Source organism: Sus scrofa, chromosome 13, assembly GCF_000003025.6.
Source record: "Sus scrofa isolate TJ Tabasco breed Duroc chromosome 13, Sscrofa11.1, whole genome shotgun sequence".
NCBI classification, from domain to species: Eukaryota; Metazoa; Chordata; class Mammalia; order Artiodactyla; family Suidae; genus Sus; species Sus scrofa.
The window spans coordinates 34,890,077-34,911,020 of record NC_010455.5 but is presented as its reverse complement, the minus strand read 5'-3'; the positions used below and the strand labels follow the sequence as shown (position 1 = coordinate 34,911,020).

Below are 20,944 nucleotides of genomic sequence, written 5' to 3'. Positions count from 1 at the left end.
CTGTACCAAAGCAGCCTGCTGGGAATTGTCAGCAGTGTTGAGACTTCACTCCTGGTGGCTGCGGGTCATGGAGGCCCCTGGGAAAGCAGAAGCTGTGTGTTGGCAAATGCGCCCGAGACTCCCGAGGATGGGGGCAGTGGTGACGGGCGGTAGAGCCACAAAAAACGAAAAGACAATCCACAGAATGGAGAAAATCTTTGCCAATAATGCAGCAAACAAGGGCTTCATCTCCAAAATATACAAACAACTCATGTAACTCAACAACAACAAAAATAACCCAATTAAAAAATGGGTAGAAGACCTACATAGGCATTTCCCCACAGAAGACATAGGGATGGCTAACAGGCATATGAAAAAATGCTCAATATCACTATTAGAGAAATGCAAATCAAAACTACAATGAGGTACCACCTCACACCAGTCAGAATAGCCATCATTAACGAGACAACAGATAACAAATGCTGGAGAGGGTGTGGAGAAAAAGATACTCTCCTCCACTGTTGGTGGGGATATAAATTGGTACAACCACTATGGAAAAGAGTATGGAGGTACCTTAGGAAGCTAAATATAGAGCTACCATATGATCCAGCAATTCTATTGCTGGGCATATATCCAGACAAAACTTTCATTGAAAAAGATACACGCACCCCTATGTTCATTGCAGCACTATTCATGATAGCCAAGACATGAAAACAACCTAAATGTCCACTGGCAGATGAATGAATTAAGAAGTGGTACATATATTCAGTGGACTATTACTCAGCCATAAGAAAGACAAACTAATGCCATTTGTGGCAACCTGGATGGAGCTATAGATTCTCATACTAAGTGAAGTAAGCCAGAAAGAAAAAGACAAATACCATATGATATCACTTATTTGTGGAATCTAAAACATGGAACAGATGCTCCTATCTAAAAATAACAAACAAACAAAAAACAGAAACAGAGCATTGCCAAGAAGAGACTTGGGGTTCTGAGGGGGAAAGGGGAGGGAGTGGGAGGAATGGGCATTTTGGGGGTTTTGGGGATGCAAACTGTTATACCTGGAATGGGTGGGCAATGTGATCCTACTGTACAGCAATGAGAAATATGTGTGATTGGGTCACTTTGTTGTAGAACAGAACTTGACAAAATGTTGTAAATCGATTGTACTTTAATAATAATTTAAAAAGAGACAGAGAAAAAATAAAGCAAATGGTAGGGAGCTCCCATCGTGGCTCAGCGGAATCAAATCTGACTAGCATCCATGATACAAGTTCGATCCCTGGCCTCGCTCAGTTAAAGATCTGGCATTGCTGTGAGCTGTGATATAGGTTAGTGACTACAGCTCCAATTCAATCCCTAGCCTGGGAACCTCCATATGCTGTGGGTAAGGCCCTAAAAATAAAAAAAATAAAAATAAAAAAACAAAGCAAATGGTGGGAGTTCCTGTTGTGGCTCAGTGGGTTAAGAACCTGACTAGTATCTATGAGGATTCGGGTTCAATCCCTGGCCCCACTTAGTGGGTTAAGGACCCAGCATTGCCACAAGCTGCCATGTAGGTTGCAGATGTAGCTCAGATCTGGCATTGCTGTGGCTGTGGTGCAGGCCAGCAGCTCTAGCTCCACTTTGACCCCTAGCCTGGGAACTTCCATATGCTGCAGATCCAACCATAAAAAAGAAAAAGGGGAGTTCCCATCGTGGCGCAGTGGTTAACGAATCCGACTAGGAACCATGAGGTTTCGGGTTCGGTCCCTGACCTTGCTCAGTGGGTTAAGGATCCGGCGTTGCCGTGAGCTGTGGTGTAGGTTGCAGACACGGCTCGGATCCCGCGTTGCTGTGTCTCTGGCGTAGGCCGGTGGCTACAGCTCCGATTCAACCCCTAGCCTGGGAACCTCCATATGCCGCGGAAGCGGCCCAAGAAATAGCAACAACAACAACAACAAAAAAGACAAAAAGACCAAAAAAAAAAATAAATAAATAAATAAAAGAAAAAGAAAAATAAATAAATTAAATAAAGCATCTCAGCATCGTTGCTGCACTACTGACATGGCCGCTGGTCTAGCCTCCTGGATCACAGCCGCCTCCTTCCCAAAGCAGCCAGGGCACAAAACCTAACTTGTCACCCTAAGGCTTGGATGGATCACCATGGCTGACGCCTTGCTCATTACCCTCTGTGAGTCTCACGGCACCTTAGAAAGGACATACCCCAAGTCCTGTGATCCAGCTTTGGCTTGCTTTTCTTTTTGATCTGTTTTGTTTTTTGCATGTGGAAGTTCCCAAGCCACAGGTATCGAACCCATTCTGCTGTTGTGGCCTGTGCTGCAGCAACACCAGATCCTTAACCCACTGCACCACGAGGGAACATCCTCAGCTTGCTTTTCTGCACTTAACTCTCTCCCCACAGGCATGGTCTCCCCACTTCTCTGCACAGCACATCTCATCCTTGCCAGTCCATGTCTCTCCTCTAGAAGTCTTCCAGTTCTGTCCCCAAGCTGACCACCCACAGCACTCCTCTTGGAGTGTCAATCTCCCAAAAGTGCCCAGTGAGGCTGATGCTCTGGTGTCTAGGACAATGGGAGACTCAGAGAGGCTGGGGGCTGGGGGCTGGGTCCTTTTGGGCTATTACAGGACCCTGCCAGCCCCTAAGCCTTCCAGAGCGGCCTCCATGTGCCTACCGTACCCGTGATCTTCCAAACAAAGTGACCCAGTGACCCACCAGCCAGCTGCTACTGAATGGATTTGACAAGGATGCCTGGGCTTAGAGTGGCTAATTTATGGATCAAACCAAGGCCTTGGCTAAAAGCCAAGACTGCACTTGACTGTGAGGTGTACAGAGAGAGTTGATTGCTGGGGGCAGAGAAGCAGAGTGAGAAGACAGAAGCAACAGAAGCCACAAGGAAGGAGTGGACTAGGGATTGGAAGTGGCAGGAGCCACAGAAGCAATGACAAGGAGTTGCCCAGTCAGCAAAACGATGGCAGACCAACAAATGGAGCTGCTGAGGCAGCAACTGCCAGTGTTGAGGCCCGGCTAGGGGTCCCTGTCCTCAGGCCTCCTGATCCTCATACCAACCCCAGTGCTGATAGACACCCTATATGTGCTGAACCTGGGAGCAGAGAGAAGAGCCCTGCATCTTGTTCACATGGTCATTTTCAGTGTCTGTGGTTGCTGACCACCAGGCCCTTGGGTTGTGGCAGAACCATTGTCCTGCCATCACTATCCAGTGGCTCCTCCTCCCGACCCTGCATTGGCCTAAGGAGCTTCCCCCAGCCCCTTCCCTCCAGACTACTGCCTCATCCCCAAGTACTTGGAATTTTGTGGACGGGACACCTCAAAATGGGAGATTCTAAAGTTTCTCAAGAGGCCCCTGAGGGACAGCTGGGGACTTGGAGGGACCCAGGGTCATCATACAGAATTTAGAATGAAATGGAATCTAAGAGACCTTCAGGTTTGCCCCCACTTCCTCTCTACACGATGTAAAAATGAGCTCCCAATTTGGCAGGGCCTTGCTCACAGTGACCAGCCAGCTGGCAGCCCAGGATGCGCCAGACAGTGGGCTGGACTCTGAAATTCCACCGGCTGCCTCTCAGCCTGTCACTCAAGGCTCTGTGTCCCTGGGCCGGGACAGCTATGGATCTCAGCATTTGTGCTGTTGATCTGAGCCCTTATGGGCCTCGTTTGGGACTGGGAACTGGACAGAAGCCAGCGGAGAAAAAGCAGAAACCCTTTGGAAAGGAGTGGGTGGAAGCCCATCAACTTTCACCAGAAGGGCCAGTGGCTCCCAAAAGTGCAGTTTCGTCTCCCAGCGCCTGGTGACCTCGCATGTTAAATGGGCCCTTTGACAAAGCCAGGGAAGGGGCTCTGAAGGAGTCATTCGAGGCATCTGTGTGAGGATCCGTGCGCTGCTATTCCTGGGCCCCGAAATCACCATTTCTGGGCAGTGGCCATCTCTGCTTTGGGGAAATATCTTGCCTCCTCTTAGAGATTGCAAACCCCCAGCTGGGAAATGGAGCAGAAGGCGGAGACCCGGGAACTGCCTCCTGAAGCCCTGAATCCAGTGGGAAAGCCTCCAGTTCCCAGTAGGACCTCTTCAGGACCCCAAGACCAGGTATAGTTCATACGTTTCTTTCAAATGCTCATGTTAAGCAATACTTTTGACTATCTAGAACCAAAGCCAAGCAGGCTTTGGCCATTACCACCCAGCCTGACGAGAATATTTACATGGGGTGGTTAAGTACACAGTTGCTGATGCCAGATAGCATGGGTTCAAGTCCCAGCTCTGCCACTTAAAAGATGCATATTACACAAATTACCTAACTTCAGCTGTAAATGGTCATGATAAAAAAAAATATCTCCTAGGGCCGTTGGGAGCGTACATTCAGTTAATTCAGCTAAGGCACTTAGAACCGTATCTGGCCTTTGCTGGTCATTCCTCTATGGGCTGCCAGGGTGTCCTTTGGTCTCTGGACCTGTAGGGGGAGCTGTGCGCATGGGACACTCAGGGCATGAGGCCAGGCAGCTGCAGAGAACAGGGTGGGATGAGGGCAGAGTTGGCCTAGGCTCCCTCCCTGCCTCCAAGTCTACTAACTCCTGAGCCCTTTTGAGGGTCAGGGTTCCCCCCGCCCCCGCCATCCTCCTTCCCCCAAAGCAGCCAGCCTGGGCTGAACATAGCCTCTCTTTAATGAAGTCACGAGTGCTTTGACGTAGGGGACCAGCTTGGACAGGGAGGTGTCGCTTGAGCAGCAGGTCAGGATGCTGTCCTCCTTCTCTGTCATGGCCCCATGGAAGGACAGGAGCGCTGGCTGGAGGCTCAGAAGATGTCGGGGACGATATAGTCAGTGTGAACGCCATCAATCAGCCCATCTCCATTATTGTGGATGAACCAGCAGGTCACCTTGGCCCCGTGCCGGGGATCCTTGCTGTAGTCTTTTTGCAAGCCCCTGAGGAGAGACAAACCAGTTGGGGTCACCTTTTGTACCCAGCAGGAGTACACCTCCCCAGGAAGCCCACCCCACCCATGTCACTCCCAGAGGAAAGCCTGCACCAACGATGGGGAATGCCAAGGGCAAAGATGCTGGGGGGAGCAGCCCACCCACCTGGTGACTGTCAGCTGGCGGTTCTTCACCACCATTGTGGCGTCTGTCTTTGTGGGGTCAGAGCCTGGGTGGAGGTCAGACACTTTATAATCAAAGGGGTGGAAGAATTGTCCTGGAAAGGCACATGGGAGGCAGCGGTTACCACTGGGGACCTGCTCCTGCCTTGTACCCAGCAGGTGTTCCCTGGAGGCTGAGAGAGTTGTTTGAACAGTTTTTAGGGGTTTTTTTTTTTTAAAGGGCTTGGCTGTCTCTGATAAATTTTGGCATCAAAAGCCACCTTTAGTTTACCTGCTATGAGAAGCAGATATATTGCTAGGTGGTTATAATTCCTGTCTTTTTGCACCAATTCCGAAGGCCTCTGGCTGAGGAGAAAGGGTTGAGGGGTTGGGGGTCACAGAAAGCAGGGTCTGCAGGAAGGCCACAAGGAGAGACAGTGTGGCCAGTAACCATCAGTCCCAGGAGGTCCCTGGGAGTCCACCGGACCTTTCTGTTCGCCAATCAGACCTCTCCCCACTGGCTCCCAGGCTCACTGAAGCGTTAGTTTCACTTTGGTTTGACTGCAGCCTTTTCGAGGGACAAGCCCTCTTTGGAGCTCTGAGCCTTAGGGGCTGCACTGGAGGCGGGCTTGTCCTGGTGCCCCATTGCAAAACCAGTGTATCCAGCAGCTTCAGCTCCACCCCATGTCTCTGCCCGCCAAGCCAGCCATACCCAGCAGTCCATGTGTCCGTGCTGACATCCGGTGACTATCCAGCACGTAAAAGCCCAGGAAGTCCTGGTGGATGGCACTCCCCTTCCACACCCGGTGCAGGACCACCTCGAAGGTGCCCCCGTCCTCCACGGACACCACCAGGTTCCTCTTCCTGTTGATGGTCACCACCACCCTGTGGGGCCGGATGCCATGAGGGAAGGTGCAGCTGCACTGCACCCTCCGCATTCAGCTGCCCTTGTCCTTGGGACCCAGCTCTCTTCCCAGATGCTGAGATGTAACCTGCTCCACACCCCTTTCCATGTGCAGCTCTTGTGTACAAGACCCTTACAATGTGCTAGGCCCTGTGCTAAACCCTCTGTGCACACTGCATCATTCAGTTCCCACTCTGATCCTGTGAGGGCTGAGGCTCAGAGAGGTTAATTCACTTGTTCAAGGTCACAGAGCTGATAAGCTGTAGAGCCAGGACTTGGACTCCAGCTTGTCTGGGGCTGTGTCCTTTGACTCCCACTCCTCATCTGGGTCCTCCATACCGGCCTTTGCCCACCTCTTCCTATAGCCTTGCTGCCCAGCATTGGGCTCTGGTGCTCAGCAGAGTTTGCTGAATGAATGCATGAATTAGTGGAGGAAGGAACAAACACAAAACAAGGCATATAAGACAAGTGCTGAAAGAGAAGCCTAGAGATCGCTGGAATTCAGCAGAGGAAGAGATGGCTAGGATGGCTTCAGAGAAGAGGTGGCCCTTGCACTGAGCCTGGGAGGATAAGTTGGCTTGGTTTGGAGGAGACCAGGTGGCCAGCATGGAAGCGCAGGTAGCCGGGCCAGGAGCACCTGTCCAGGAAGCAAAGGAAATGGTCCACAGGCCTGGCCTGTCTGCACAGCTCACACGGAGGCCACACGGACATCAGTCACTCACACACCTCAGGGGACTAGGGCCCAGCAGGCTCAGGCAGCAGCCTTGGTGCCTTGGTCCTCAGCGCATCCACCCCCACCTCCCCTCCCAGGCCCCAACCCCAGCCAGGTTACTCGTCCTGCCGCAGTGAAGCCTGGTCCCTCCAGGAGAACACAGGCCCACCAGAGCCAGGGTTCAGCGTAATGTTCTGTGGAGTCACTTCCAGCTGAAAGCCTGTTGCGGGGTTCGCGATCCCCAGCCGCCCGAAGTAGGTGCCCTCATGCTTCCCCGGGCTCCTGGCCTCGTTGCCGATGAGCTGCCCATTCACTGAGAAGCCTGCAGTGGGGTGAGGGGCCATCCAGTTCAGGGAGGCCGGCTCTCACCAGAGCTTCGCCAGCCGGTCCCTGCCCCTGCCCAGCCTCCTTCTTGAGAGATGCCTCACTCTCTCCCCGTGCCCTCCCTCTTTGGTCTCGGAAGGTCTCACCACCCAAGGGGGCATTCAGCAGGGCCTCCCTCCCCTCCCGCCACACTAACTCTCATACTTAGCCCTCGATTCTGGGCCCTGCAGGAGGTCTTGCCTCCCTGAGTTCAGGCCTTGGGCCCACCATTCCTCTGGTGCCCCAGGCCCTGACATGGGGGCAGGTCACAGGAGGTGCTGCAGGTGAGTTTGTGGGGCTTCTCCCACACAGGCCCACCTCTGACCTGAGCAGCCCAAATGCCCTTCCTCTGTCTTCACTATCCCAACACAGCATGTCTCTTGCTCTGAAATTGTCAGGCTAAGAATTTGTTCATCTGTTTATCTCCCTCCCCCAAACTCCATGACAACTGGAATTTTGTCTTGGTTCACTGTGCCCTCAGCCCTTAGGAAGTATTCTTGTAAACATTAGGAGAAGGCCTGACTGGACCTGGGGGCGGGAGGAGGGAGTGGCCGAGACATGGAGAAATCATGGTTCCCACCACAAGAGCCCTGCTGGGGAGGTGGATCCCAGGGCCCCCACAGCCATGAGGAGGGCAAGGCCAGGGCCAGGACTGCTGCATAATTTGCAGGACTTGGTACAAAATTAAAACAAGGGGCCCCTCATTTAGAAAATGTTAAGAATTTCAAGACACAACAACAGAGCATTAAACCAAGCATGGGATCTTTCCAAGCACGTGTACAGGTCACAGGCCCATGAAGTAGGATGTATAGGGCCCAGGCAGGTGGCTAGGGCAGTGAAGGAGACAGGTTGAGCCCAGCCAGGTGGCCGGTACATGGGTGTGGGGCATGGAGGCCACAGCCACTGTCCTGTTCGTGGCTGAATGTCCAGGGCGGTGGAGCCCAGCCCCTACCCTGTCCGGAAGAAGGCATGGTGTAAACTTGTACCTGTGTCAGGATCCTGCACCAGGCTCAGAACCACACCAGGCTCCTCGTTGATATTGAAGCACAGGGTGTCCTCTTTCTGGGGCACGCGGATGATGAAGTGGGGGTCAGTGTCCACTGGGGGCACCGCATGGAGTCCATTAGACTGTGCATCAGGCAGATGGGGCCACCCGGGGCAAGGGTTCAACCAGGCAGGGGTGTCCCTCAGAGCTTCCCAAGGACTCACCGCCAGTCACTCGGTCTGGCAGCTTCTGGATGCTGGAGCTGGGGTGTGTCGGAGAAGGCTGTGAGGCGGATAGCACGAACTCTGACCGGCAAGAGTGAATGGCATTGACAAGGGAGGCAGCCAGGCCTTCCCTAGAGCTGCTAGCTCCTTTTCCAAAGTCCCTCCCACCTGGGTGGACTGGCCAGAGGCCTCAGGGGCAGGAGTAGATACAGAGCACTGATGCCTCTCAGAATGTGGGAATGGAAGTTTGGCCCAGCACAGGGGCCTGGCCCCATCTCAGTCTCCTTCCATGGGAACCTATGGGGCTGGTGGCATAAGGATGGGGAGGCCAGGCCCAGGTCACGCGGGAGCATTCTGAGGATTCCCAGTGAGAGGCAGTGAGGAACACTGGAGCAGAGGAAGAAAGCCTTGGGCTGTCATTTCCTCATCAGGCAGATGGATGATGATGGGGCTTTGCTCAGGACTGAATGCACAGCCTGAGGCGTGGCCATGTGTGGAGTAGAGAGTAGAGACGTGCGTCATCAGGGTGGCTGACACTTACTCCTTCTGGGTCCCAGCATCTCTGTAGAGGACAATGACAGATGGCAGTGTCACCTTCCCACCCCACATGAAAAGCATGCACCTTATTCCCCAAGTGAGCCTGGGCCCAGAGGCCAATCAGGCCTGGGCCAGACCTCCTGCTGGGGGTCCCAGCCCTTCTTGCAGATGGATGCCCACACATCGGGCCCTGATGGGGGCGGGAAATGGGGAGTTCAGGCTGTGTGCTGGCTTCCCAGGCACGCTGGAGGCAGCAACTAGTTGGTGGCAAAGTGGGGAAGGACATGTCAGGGAAGGAAGAAATGATGAAGGGGCGGAACAGAGGAGATGTAGGGGTGGGAAGCTGCCCGCTTGGCAGCTGGAGCACATGCCACTTGCCCAGCTACCTGGAGCCCCTCAGGAAAATCAACATGATTTAAAAACTCACCCAAGGGCTGAGAATCTGGAAAGGAGAGAAAGGAAAGAGAATTAAAACCCAGCAAGCATTCGGCCCTCAGAAGCCTCCCTTCTGCCAGCCCATACCCTCCAGAGGCTTGTCGATGACCGGCTCCAGCCCGTCCTTGTCCGCCATGCCCCTGATGGTCATGGAGGTCAGCGGGGTCACGAACTGATAGTCCAGTGACATCTGCAGGGCCTTGGCCGAAACACTGGCCTTCTCCGCCCCCTCCAGCTTCATCCTGAAAGACAGATACCAGCCCTAAGCCCACAGCTTGGACAACAGTGGACTTGCGCTCCGTCCTTCTTTCCTTCCTTTGTTCACTCATTCAACAAACACATCCTCAGCCCCTGCAGTGCGCCCATTCAGGGGCTATCTTCAAGGACCTCGCGATTTAAAGGCCTCCTCCAGAGAAAACCTGGAGACTGGGCAGGACTGGGGGATGTGCCTCAGAAATACACGGAGCTTTAACAGCGTTGAGATTCTGGCTAGTGGCCGAAGCTCTCGAGCCTCTACTTGGCATGTTGTGAGAATTAAAAGAGTGTATCTGGACACAACAGCCCTACAGGAAAGGGCAACCTCCCACACAGCAGCTCAGTGGGGACAAAGAGCAAGCTATGCCCCCAGGGGGCCCTGTCCGCACTATTGACTGCCTGGTTGATATTAACTCAGCCAGCAAAGTTGGAGGACAGTAAATCTGACCTCCTTGCAACCTCAAAGGCCTAGAACCGCCCTTTCTCAGTCCAAAGGCCCGGGGGTGAGGGGGAGGGGGAGGTGCGTTGAGGCGGTCGCCCCCCCAAGCCATTTGCAGCCACTGGGCTCATACCTCTTGGCCAGCAGCTCCTGGATGGTGAGGTAGGCCCACAGGCGTTCGACATAGTTCTCCAGCATGTGGCCCCTCTCTTGGAGCAGTTTCTTCATCTCTTCCTCATCCACCAGACAGGTTGTCTTGAATCCTTGGTCCTCCAGAGGGAGGCAGGAGGGAGAGAGGTTATATGCCATGAAGGGCTCTGAGGGACCACATGGTTGTCTGGTCTCCACAGCTCTGTTCTCGGCATCCCTCCCGCCCCTGCCTTTCCTGAGCCTGCTCTTCTTCATCCTCTTAGGTTCTTCCACAAAAGCTGTTAAGCACCCTCTGTGAGCCCAGTTGGCCTAGGCCCTGTGGACCCCAAGGATGGAGAATCAGGCCCTGCCCTCATGAAATTACTCTCTCTGGGGGATGCAGGAAAGCACCTGGCAATCCACTATGTAACTGTTTCCACCACGCCCCACTCCTCCAAACACTGGCCAGGTCCCCTGGCACCGCTCACTTGCCACAGCACACAAGTATGCCTTTTCTTCTCAGCTACAGTAGTGCGGTGCCACTTCCCAAGGGCCTCCCATGCACCAGGATTACTGGGATTATTTCATTCACTTCATGCAGTTCTCCAGTGCAGCATTACTTCCATGGTATAGGAAGGCCCAGAGATCTGGACCCAATGGATCAGTGTCACCCAGCTGATCAGGGTAGAGCCAGGGTCCAGCTCTGCTTTCCTCACTCAAAACCTCAGTTCTGGAGTTCCCGTCGTGGCACAGTGGAAACGAATCCAGCTAGGAACCATGAGGTTGCCGGTTCAATCCCTGGCCTCGCTCAGTGGGTTGAAGATCCGGTGTTGCTGTGAGCTGTGGTGTAGGTCGCAGACTCGGCTCAGATCCGGCATTGCTGTGGCTGCTGTGTAGGCCGGTGGCTACAGCTCCAACTAGACCCCTAGCCTGGGAACCTCCATATGCCACGGGTGTGGCCCTAGAAAAGAGAAAAAAAAAAAGCAAAAACAAAAACCTGAATTCTAAACCCTCAACCACACTGCAGGGCTAGAGTCCATATACCATAGGGTGGATCCAGGTCTCACACACCCATAATCCCTCGGTGGGCGCGCGCGCACGCGCGCACACACACACACACACACACATACACATGCCTGGCACCATGGTACCAAGCTCCCTGCCTCATGGGTACTCAGGAAATAGTTGTCAGTTGAGAAGGAAGAGGCTGGCCTCTCGCTCCCATGTTTTGGGAGGAATGATGTAAGGAAGAACATGTGGTCCAGTTTGGGCCAAGGGGCCTCAAATGATCAAGGCCACGTTGGCCCCCCCGCCTGCCCCTCAGGATGCATATATTTGAGGAATGTTCAGCAGCCCTGGGGTGTGGGCGGCATGGTGGGCTGAGGGCACTACTCTGGGGATAATCTTAGGGACACAAGGGTGGAAGGCAGTGTGGATTTGGAGCCTTTCGGAGCTACCCAGCCCTCTATTTACCCCAGAGGCCTGCACGTCCGCTTTGAAGCTGCTCAGTTTGTTGTCAGCGATCCGCCCCGCTACTGTGATCTCCGAGCCTTCGTAGTACTGTTTGTGGCGATGCTGGGTAAGAGCCAGGACGGCATCCGCGGGGTACTGCAACTCCACATCCTTCAGGAGGGGGTTGGCGACCTGGTCGTAGAAGCCCTGCAGGGGTAAGGGGTGCAGCCTCAGAGCTGGTGGGTTACCAGCATCCAGCAGGAAACCCACTCACAAAGTAAGGTGTCGGGATCCCCACTTATTAGGGGTTACAGGCTCAGAGGTTAAGGAGCTGCCTCGAGGTTACATAGCTAATTAGAACCCCATACCAGGGCTTTATCTGCTTTTCTCGGCTGATGGGTGCATGGCTGCCAAGACCGTATTCCCCATGGCAGGCCACTGGGGGGCAGAGAAGAGGGAGACCTGCAGCTGCTGAGCAGCATCATGGTCCTCGTAGATTCTCTGGGCACGTCCGTTGTTCTCCAGGGCCATAACCTCCAGGAAGTTCCAATCCACATCATGGCCGAAGCCCAAGTTGTAGAGTGGGAACCTGCCCCTGATGGCATCTCGGACGTTCTTGAGAATTTGGGAACGATCCGTCACCCCTGCAGCCACACACCCAGGCAGGGACAAGATACTGGCTCAGAGTCATGGGGGGGCACGAGGGGGCTTTGGGGCACACTCCCTAGGGGACAAGCCTCCCAGCTCAAAGTCCGCACTGGCACCTGAGGCAATGGCTCTGGCTGGCTCACCTGGGTGACTGCAGAGGTGCTCACGGAGTTTCTCTCAGATTTTGCCCATCTATATGGATCCAACATGAGCAGATCTGATTTTGCTTCTAAATCCTTCCAAGGCTCCTCGCCATGGCCTGTGAAGTCCTGCTAACCTTTCCACCCTGTTTCACTTACTCTGCATATGCCTGCAGTTCCTGGGCAGGCCCTGCTGGTGCACAAACTTTTTTTTTTTTTTTTTTTTTTTTTAATGCCCACACCCATGGCATATGGAAATTCCTCGGCCAAGGACTGAATCCAAGCCATAGCTGTGACCTACACCACAGCTGCGGCAATGCCAGATTCTCTAACCCACCATGCCAGGCCAGAGAGCCAACACATACTTGCAGGGACCTGGGTTGCTGTAGTCAGATTCTTAACCCACTGTGTCACAGCAGAAACTCCATGCACAAACTGCTTTTTTTGCTCAAGCTGCCACTTCTGCCAAGGATCCCTTCCTGCTTCCTGTTTCCTCCTTCCAGATAGAGCTCAGAGGTCACCTCTTCCAGTAGGCCTTCTGGGACCCGTCTGAACCAGGCGCCCCTTATCTGTGGTCCTTCAGCCTACTGACACCCTGTTCTTTCAAGGCCCTCAACAGAGAATCTGCTCCTATATCTGCCTCCTGAAGTGGACCCTGGGCTCCTTAAGCGTAGAGACTTAGGAGTCCTGCCTATTTTCCTGGGCCCTATGCAGCCTTGTGTCATACAGAAACCTCCCCGGTTTCCCAACTTGGGACGGAAGAACACCTTGAAGCTTCTGCAGACTTTCTGGTATGAACTCTGCTTTCCGACCAGTCTTTGGCTTTGCCCTGAGCCTTTCTGCCCCCTGACAACATCCTCAGTGGTTGAATTTCCAAGTTCAGCTTGAATGCCTTTGATAATGAAGAGATCACCACCTCCCAAGGTAGCCCTTCGGGCGCTTACCCTCCGTGGGCTCGCCATCTGTCAACATGATGAGAATTGAGGCACGGTTGCTGAATTCTGGGAGGCTGCCCTGAGCTTTGTTCAAGATCTCAATTCCTCGGAGCAAACCTCCATTCAGGTTTGTCGCTGCACAGAAGAGAAAGGAGATCAGTGTATGTCCTCAACCTGAGGGGACAGAGGCAACATCGAGGTGGCCCCAGACCCCTGCCCTTACAGCCAGCCAGGGAGAATTGCCGCACATAACTCCGAGCTGCGTCCAGGTTGGCGGTGGATGCCTGCACCAATGAGCCCCTCCAGGACTGCACTGCAGACCCAAACAGGACCAGGTCGAAGTAGTCCCCTGGCTTCAAATCACTCAGGATTTTTAAAAGCGCCTCTTTGGTCTGTAAGGACAGGACAGTCAGCGGAGGGGCAGGGCCCCAGGATAGTGCTTTTCATCACCTCCAGATATGCACTGCAGATATCCATAGAGGGGAGAGGTACACAGCGGACAAGCAAGGATGAGGGACTGGACAGGACATCCAGGTGGTGCCAGGAGAGGAGGACCCCGTGGGCACTGTCACTACTCCCATTTTTGCCTATGGTTGCCCGGTGAGGAAGTGGCTGATTCCAGAGCCTCTTACCAATGGGATTTCCTATTAAATTATCCAGCCTCTGGCCAAGAGGAGAAGTCCCAAACCCAGACTCTAGAGGCAAAACCAGTGTGGGGCGAATAATGGGGATCAAGAAATTTCTTCTGGGCTAACTCTTTAGCGCTGCCATTCACCTGCTTCACTTTCTGGCCTTCCATGGAGGAACTAATGTCAATCACAAAAACCACGTTCTTATTCAGTTTTGTCAGGTTTTGGGGGGCAAAGAAGTGGGCAAAGTAGTTGTTGGCGACCTGAAACACAAAGGAACAGGTAAGGCCTCTCTCACAAGCACCCCTGCGCACCCCTGCACCTTGGGCCAGAAGCCTCAGGCTCACCAGGAGGTCACAGAGCTTCTCCCGATTGACATCGTAGGTCACCTTGAAGTCCCCGTTCAGCAGAGTCGTAGAGCATGTGGAGCAGGATTGTTGCTGGCCCACCGTGGGGCGGAAAAGCACATGACCCTGGAACCATCGAGGGTGAGGAACATTACTGGTCTGCAGTGACATTTGCGGGGGGCGTGCCCACAGTGTGGGGAAATTCCCAAGCCAGAAATTGAACCCGTGCTACAGCAGAGCAACTTCAGATCCTTTAGCAACTAAAACCACCAGGGGACTCCTACAGGTTTACAGCAACAAGGTCTTAAGATGCATGCATGAGTGTGTCTGTGGTGCCTCGGTACAGGAATGAGTCTGGTGGGCCCCTTGGCCCTGCTGCTGAGAGTACACACCTGTGGCTGGTAGGAGGGAAGACCTGTTTCTTTGCTCATATGCTTCTGAATCATTGGGATTTTCTACAGTAAGTATCACCACTTTGGGTATACAGTAAAAACAAAGTAATAGCAGCATGAGAGTAAGAAGGACATTGGTCAACTGAGGCTGTCCGGTGAAAAAAGGAAATCTACAGCAGTGTGCAGGAAACTGGAATTTACCTGGATAGACAAAGAGCAGAGGGCTGGAAGGAAGGGCCCAGAGTGGGAACTGCGGTCTGGTTGGATTTGGTGCTGGTGCTCAGGGAAATGAGGGGTGGTTTGTACTGGATACATGTCTTTTTTATTTTTGGCTCCATCCATGGCATGTAAAAGTTCCTAGGCTAGGGATCCAAAGAGCGCATCCCATAGCAGCGACCCAAGTTGCTGCAGTGACAACGCTGGATTCTTAACCCACTGCGCCACAAGAAAATTCCCACACTTTCTTTAAATATATTTTTCTTTTTACTTTTTGTTTGTTTGTTATAAAAGTAAAACAGGGAGTTCCCTGGTGGATCCTCAGGTTAAGGCTCTAGCATTGCCACTGCTGTGGCTTGGGTCTCTGTTGTGGCAGGGGTTTGATCCCTGTCCTGGGAACTTCCACATGCCATGGGAATGACCAAAAAAATAAAATAAAATATGCTCATTAAAAAACTTTTAAAAAGGGAGTTCCCATCATGGCTCAGTGGTAATGAACCCAACTATCCATGAGGATGTTGGTTTGATCCCTGGCCTCACTCAGTGGGTTAAAGATCTGGTGTTGCCATGAGCTGTGGTGTAGGTTGCAGGTGCGGCTTGGATCTGACATTGCTGTGACTCTGGTGTAGGCCTGTGGCTACAGGTCTGATTAGACCCCTAGGCTGGGAACCTCCATATGCCATGGGTGTGGTCCTAAAAAGCAAATCAAATCAAATAAATTATTAGGAAGACACCAATCTGCTTGGTCTCCTATTGAATGCAAGCATGTTTGCTAACACTCTGAGGTATCATATTTTTTTCAAAGGGACCCCTCCAAAACTGGAAGAAATATTTCTTCTGAGTGAATTGTTATGGAATCACTACCAAGGTAGGAGGGGAATAAATGGTTTGCTTCTGGCTGTAGTGGAAGGCAAGTTAGGAAGCAGAGCACTAGCTGGGTATTATCCACTCAGATGCCACACTCCTCGAGGACCTAGGGCAGGTATGAGCAGGGGGCTTCTGGGATTCCTGCAGATGGGTGGAAAGAGCCACATGGCAAGTGACTGGGTGTAGGCCAGAGACCTTTCCAAGCTTGGAATCCTGACTGTAACAGCACCTCAGGTTTGCGTGTGTGCCCTATATTTCCTTGAATGCATTCCCATGGGTGTGAGAGAGGCCAAGAGGAAACTGAGGCTTAAGCAAGTCAGCAACTCACCCCAGTCTGGGCAGCCAGTTGGATACTTCCCCAGCCTCAGCACAGGCTCTTGCCATGTGGCTTTGAGAATCTGAGCGCCAAGGTCCCCTATCTCTCACCTCTAGGGCAGCCTGCAGCCCCTGCCTGGTTGGGCCAAGCTGAGAAGTCTCTGAGGGCCCATCACCACCCCAGCCATCCCACACACCTTTTTCCCTGAGAAGGACTTCTTGATGAGTTGGGCTGCTGCTTCCTTGGAAAGGAAGGAGGCCTGGGCATCCAGCTTGCTGATCCCCTGGGGCTCAAAGATGTCCACGTCGATCTGTGGCATTGAAGCAATTCCTGCGCCAAGGCGCCCATTTGGAAGCCATCATCAAGTCTCAGCTGAGAGCCAGCGTGAATCCTGGTCACCTCTTATGTGTAGTGCCCACCCAACCCTCCGCAAAGGGCCTGGCTCCAAAAATACTGGCCAAATGAACGGGTGCATGTCTGCACGCGTCCATTTGGCTACCACCGAAGTGCCATGACAATCCTAGTGCCTCAGGCTGCCCAGGACTTTCTGGCTTACAAACTCCCTGACATTCAATATCTCGTATGATCCTTACAGCAGTCCCGAGACACGCAAAACCCCCATTAAACAGATGAGCAAGCCAAGGCTCCGAGAGGAGGAGGTTGGAAAGTTCAGGGAACTCCCTACCCATGAGGAGCCATCAGAGCCCACCCTGAGGAGCAGTGCCCTCTCCGTGTGCTCAGGCCTGGGACAGCATAGGCACAAGGTGGGCGCCAGGCCACAGTAAGGGAGCGGCAGGAGCCCAGCTCCAGAGACCTTGCCCCACATGTGGTCGCCTGTGATCTACCTCAAAATGCTGCACCAGCTGCTTGGGTTTGACCTTGATGACAATGTCATACTGCGTAAGCTTGCGCCTCAGCACCTCCTCGTAGGTTAGCTGGAATGTGGCCTTGCTCCGAGGACCAATGGTGACGTGGATGGTAAATTGCTCCATTGTTCTCCCTGAGGCCCTGGACATACCACCGGGGCAACAATAAACAGACAAGTGGTAAGTGACAGGAGGGTCCTTGTCACCTAAAGCATGGCCCTCAAAATCAAACTCTCTTATTTAAGTGCTGCTCTCAGATTGCCTTGACCCTCGCTCTTGTCTTAGCTGGCTGATCAGGATTATGTGGCCAGGGCCCCGTTTCTCCAGAGGCTCGTGTGGGAGACAGGCAGGTCAACACCAGCCTTGTCCAGGGGGGCTGTGCCAGCAGTGGCTTTGGGGAGTTTGCTCCCTTCCCCCAGCCTGGAGTTGCAGCGCTCAGATCCAACCTGGCAGGGAGGGCATACCAGGGACCAAAACTGCAGCGTCCAGAACTCACCTGACGAGGCCAGAATTCTCTCCTGAAATGGCTGCTTTCCGGTACTGCTTCCATGCAGTCACTTTGTCCTTTATGTCCCCCACAAATGTGTTTTCATCTGCTGTGCTACAGGGAGGAAGAAGCCTTCAGGGAGGTGCCCCTCCCCAGCCATGCAGACCCTTCCTATTAGAGGTGACGCCAGCCCAGGTCCTGAAGAGGCCCTGTCTAGGTGAGTGCATCCCCCGACAGGGAGGTGGGCATCCATGGCCACAGGGTCCCACAAGAAGCCTTGGATGCCTGCTTTTGCTCCTCGGGCCCTAGGCTGAAGATATCCTGTCAGAGGCTCTAGTTTGCTCTCCAAGATGGGAGCCCAGAGCAGACCTAAAGGGCTTTTTCGTGCCTCACAGTCTGGGGTGGTCTGTGGCCCCTGGGGATGAGGGGATGGGCTGGGCTTTCTGACCACTCTGAGCTGTGGCTGCGGGCTGGGACTGGCAAAGCCATCAGAGCACATACATGGCAAAGTCGCTGATGAAGGCTGTCTTGGGGATTTCCACATCGAAGGCCACTTCCTTGGCTTTGTTGGCGTTGTTGACCACTTGGCTGGTGACGACGTAGTGGGCGAAGCGAGAGGTGACCTTGCAGTTGACTTTCAAACTCCGAATGACCACACCATTGACGGCCTAAAGTGAGACAGACGTGAGAGAGGTGGCCTGGGATGGAGCCTCTGAGCCATGAGAGGCCTCGGCACCCATCTCAGACACAGGGGCCGCTCTCTATGCCTGAGACCATGCTGTGGGGCATGAGGTGGAGGCGGGGAAGCCTCCATCTGCAGGAGACAGGCGTCTGTCGTCTGTCTGCCCAGGGCACGCCCTGAAGCACAGGGAGAACAGGCTGGAATAAGGGCCCCACCACAGACCCTTTTGCCAAGACTCTCACTCACTGTGTCCATAGCCTGTTGCTTCTGTAAAGCAAAACCGGGAGGGGCAAGTATGAGTGCAAACGCTCAGGGGAACAGGTCCTACCTGTTAAGGGATGGGAGCAGGATGTGGCCTATGTCCTCTACCCCTCGACCTCACCTTCCCCATGCTGCTGGGAGGTCACCTCTCCATTCAGAGGAGGTAGAGGCGTGTGAGTTTAGCCCCGGTCCCTGAGGCCCCATCTGGGCTCAGCTGCCTGTTTCTGGCCCAGGGATTTACTCACATACCTTGTTGCCTTTGGTACTGTCTGTGGGTGAACCTTGAGTGGGCATGGCCTGCAGGGCGAGGTGGGACGCCAGGCACAGGCAGAGCAGCCCCTGCAGCCCCATGGTGCCGTCCATGGACTCAAGCCTCTTGCTGCCTTATCACTTCACTCAGACCATTAATCAATAAAATGCTGGACAAACATGGATTAAACATTAGACAAGGCAAAGGCAAATATTACATTTGGGGGATAAAATTTGACAGTAATAGCTTTCTCCTTGGGGGGATTCCCAACAGTGTAAACTCCTGACCAGACTCAGAGTGTGCCCCTCGAAATAGAACTGCACTCAGCTGGCATGAATTGTGAAGACCCAGGTGGCCATTTAATCCTGGGTCTGTGGCACTGAGGCAACACAGTGATACTGTGGCATGTGTCAAGAAGCCACAGTTTAATAAGAATTTCTCAACTTCGTTAGATGTTCCTCTCCCCAAATTCTTTAAGCATCAACAGACTTTTCAGAAAGTCACACGTTGTCCAGGGAAGCAGATATGCTGGCTTAGAGAGTGTCTGCCCATATCCTCGTTTCTGGCACCAACTCTAATAGTTCTGCCAGAGAGAGTCTGAACAGTTCTGGGGATACGTAATGGGTGGCACATACTTTAGGACAGCCAGATTTGGAAAGAAGAGCAGAAGTAAGCTTCATTGTTCCTCCTGGGTAGGGATGCTTGGCAGGTACAGTGGAGATAAGGCTGAAGGCCATGCTTTCATGATGGAGGGCACAATATGAGCCATGCATTGCTCTAAGCCCTTTATGATCTAATTTTATCCTCATGGTGTTCCTGGAACACTGGTCCCACAGCAAGTGAAAGAGCAGGTGTTGAAACCCAAATCTTTTAGACCCCAAAGCCCAAGTCTATCACTTAATTACAGAAATGTCCTCTGCTTTGTTAGGAGGACAGAAGAAGCAGTCAAAGTTCTCAGAGACCCATTTTGTACCTGCAATTTCTCAAGTTTTATGCATTAAACCCTCCCTGTCCCCAACAAGCCACAGCACACTGGGCAGACACCACCCTTGGTCAATCCACTCTATGGCCCTGGTTGGGATGCACTGGTGGCCATGACCCTGATATGGCCAGGGGGCCCAGAGGCTTCTTTGATCTTGTTTGCTTGTTCTGGACTTTGTCTCACAGAGCAGCTTCTGGGTAAGTGTTTATTATCCCCAAGCAAGAATGCCCTTCTGGACTGTTTTCTGTGGAAGATGAGATGAATCAACATGAAACAGTATGTTGGGGGTTCTGATGATTTCCTGCACCAGTATCCACACAAGGCTTGTGTTGGGTTGGGCACATTTCCAGGCATCAGGACACCACAATGATGAAACTCAACTGCCTCCCAGTGTTCAGTGGGCTGATGCCTTGGGAAAAGGAGTCAGACAAGTCAAAGGAAGCCCATTGAATCCTAGGAGTGGTCAGAAGCTAAGGAGGAGCCTGAGGAAGCTGTGGAAATCTGGAAAGGGTAGAGATCATCTCCTGCAGGGCCTTGGAGAAGGCTCCTAGAGGAGGTGCCTGGTAAACAGAGCAGCACTCAGGAATGGGAGGTGGGGAGGGGAGGGAGAGAAAAATAGATATGTTAGAAAAACAGGTAAGTGTGAAGCATGATTGGGGAAGGGGAAGGTGTCTGTGTGCAAGAGCAGTACCTAATGAAGAGGGAAGGGGAAGGAGGCTGGGAAATGGTTTGGACCCACTGTCACAGGGCTCTGAAAGTGAACTATCTTTTCTTTCTTTCTTTCTTTTTTTTTTTTTTTTTCGGTCTTTTTAGGGCCACACCTGTGACATATGGAAATTCCCAGGCTAGGGACTGAATCGGAGCTATAGCTGCTGGCCTATGCCACAGCCACAGCAACGAGGGATCTGAGCCATGTCTGTGACCTACACCACAGCTCATGGCAATGCCGGATCCTTAACCCAGTGAGTGGGGCCAGGGACTGAACCTACGTCCTCGTAGATATTAGTTGGGTTCATTACTGCTGAGCCACAAGGAGAACTCTGAAAGTGACCTATCTTTTTGAGTAGGAAACACTAAAGATATTTTGAGCAGGAGCATGGCAAGATCAAGACTGAGCTTTGGGGGACTTCCCGTTGTGGCTCAACAGTTAATGAACCCGTGCCATGGGTGTGGCCCTAAAAAGATTAAAAAAAAAAAAAAAAAGACTAGGCTGGTGGGAGATGGTTAGCACCAAGCTGCTCCACAGAATGTATGAAAAACATATTTGTATGGCCTGGGAGGAGAAAAGGCATGGGGAGAGCTAACAGTGACTAGCAGCTGGCCCACTTCTCAGCGTCTTTTGGGCCCCAATTTGTTTACTGCTTACAGCTACCCCCAGGAGATGGATACTATTACGGCTCCCATGTGACAGATGAAGAG

The 20,944-nt window shown here is 52.9% G+C and overlaps 2 protein-coding genes across 10 annotated transcripts in view; one reads left to right on the top strand and one right to left on the bottom strand.

Moving 5' to 3' along the window:
* NEK4 (NIMA related kinase 4) overlaps positions 1,993-20,944 on the top strand; it is a 64,057-nt gene continuing 45,105 nt past the window's right edge. Inside the window, exons 1-2 of one of the 8 annotated variants that reach the window (XM_021068940.1) lie at positions 1,993-4,088; positions 17,471-17,567. The gene's annotated coding sequence lies outside the window, so the exon portion shown is untranslated. Of the gene's footprint in view, positions 4,089-14,476; positions 17,568-19,922; positions 20,162-20,944 lie in introns of those variants that run through there. The other 7 variants (XM_021068931.1, XM_021068942.1, XM_021068932.1 and 4 more) reach the window with 7 other exon arrangements.
* On the bottom strand, positions 4,643-18,686 carry ITIH1 (inter-alpha-trypsin inhibitor heavy chain 1). 2 transcript variants are annotated; one of them, XR_002337495.1, is made up of 22 exons: positions 18,543-18,686; positions 17,852-18,018; positions 17,360-17,464; positions 16,843-17,005; positions 16,194-16,307; positions 14,207-14,332; positions 14,006-14,122; positions 13,454-13,622; positions 13,240-13,365; positions 11,970-12,151; positions 11,529-11,714; positions 10,060-10,196; positions 9,320-9,474; positions 9,225-9,239; positions 8,802-8,822; positions 8,261-8,341; positions 8,038-8,151; positions 6,809-7,010; positions 5,785-5,957; positions 5,365-5,438; positions 5,077-5,188; positions 4,643-4,920 (listed from the first exon to the last, which is right to left on the bottom strand). XR_002337495.1 is itself a non-coding variant. In NM_213924.2 (21 exons), the coding sequence occupies exons 1-21, from the start codon at positions 18,654-18,656 to the stop codon at positions 4,791-4,793; spliced, it is 2,709 nt and encodes a 902-aa protein (NP_999089.2). In that variant the 5' UTR covers positions 18,657-18,682; the 3' UTR covers positions 4,643-4,790. The 2 variants fall into 2 exon arrangements, 1 of the variants encoding a protein (NP_999089.2); NM_213924.2 differs by lacking the exon at positions 5,365-5,438 and having other exon boundaries at positions 18,543-18,682.

What these genes read in the sequence shown, in the direction of transcription:
- ITIH1 (NM_213924.2), bottom strand. Translation starts at nt 18,656, where the DNA reads ATGGACGGCACCATGGGGCTGCAGGGGCTGCTCTGCCTGTGCCTGGCG. An exon ending in GCTTCACTGCGGCAGGACGA is followed by an intron (nt 5,958 to 6,808) that starts GTAACCTGGCTG and finishes CCGGCCCCACAG; the next exon opens with GGTGGTGGTGACCATCAACA. An exon ending in CGCCAGCTGACAGTCACCAG is followed by an intron (nt 4,921 to 5,076) that starts GTGGGTGGGCTG and finishes GTCTCTCCTCAG; the next exon opens with GGGCTTGCAAAAAGACTACA.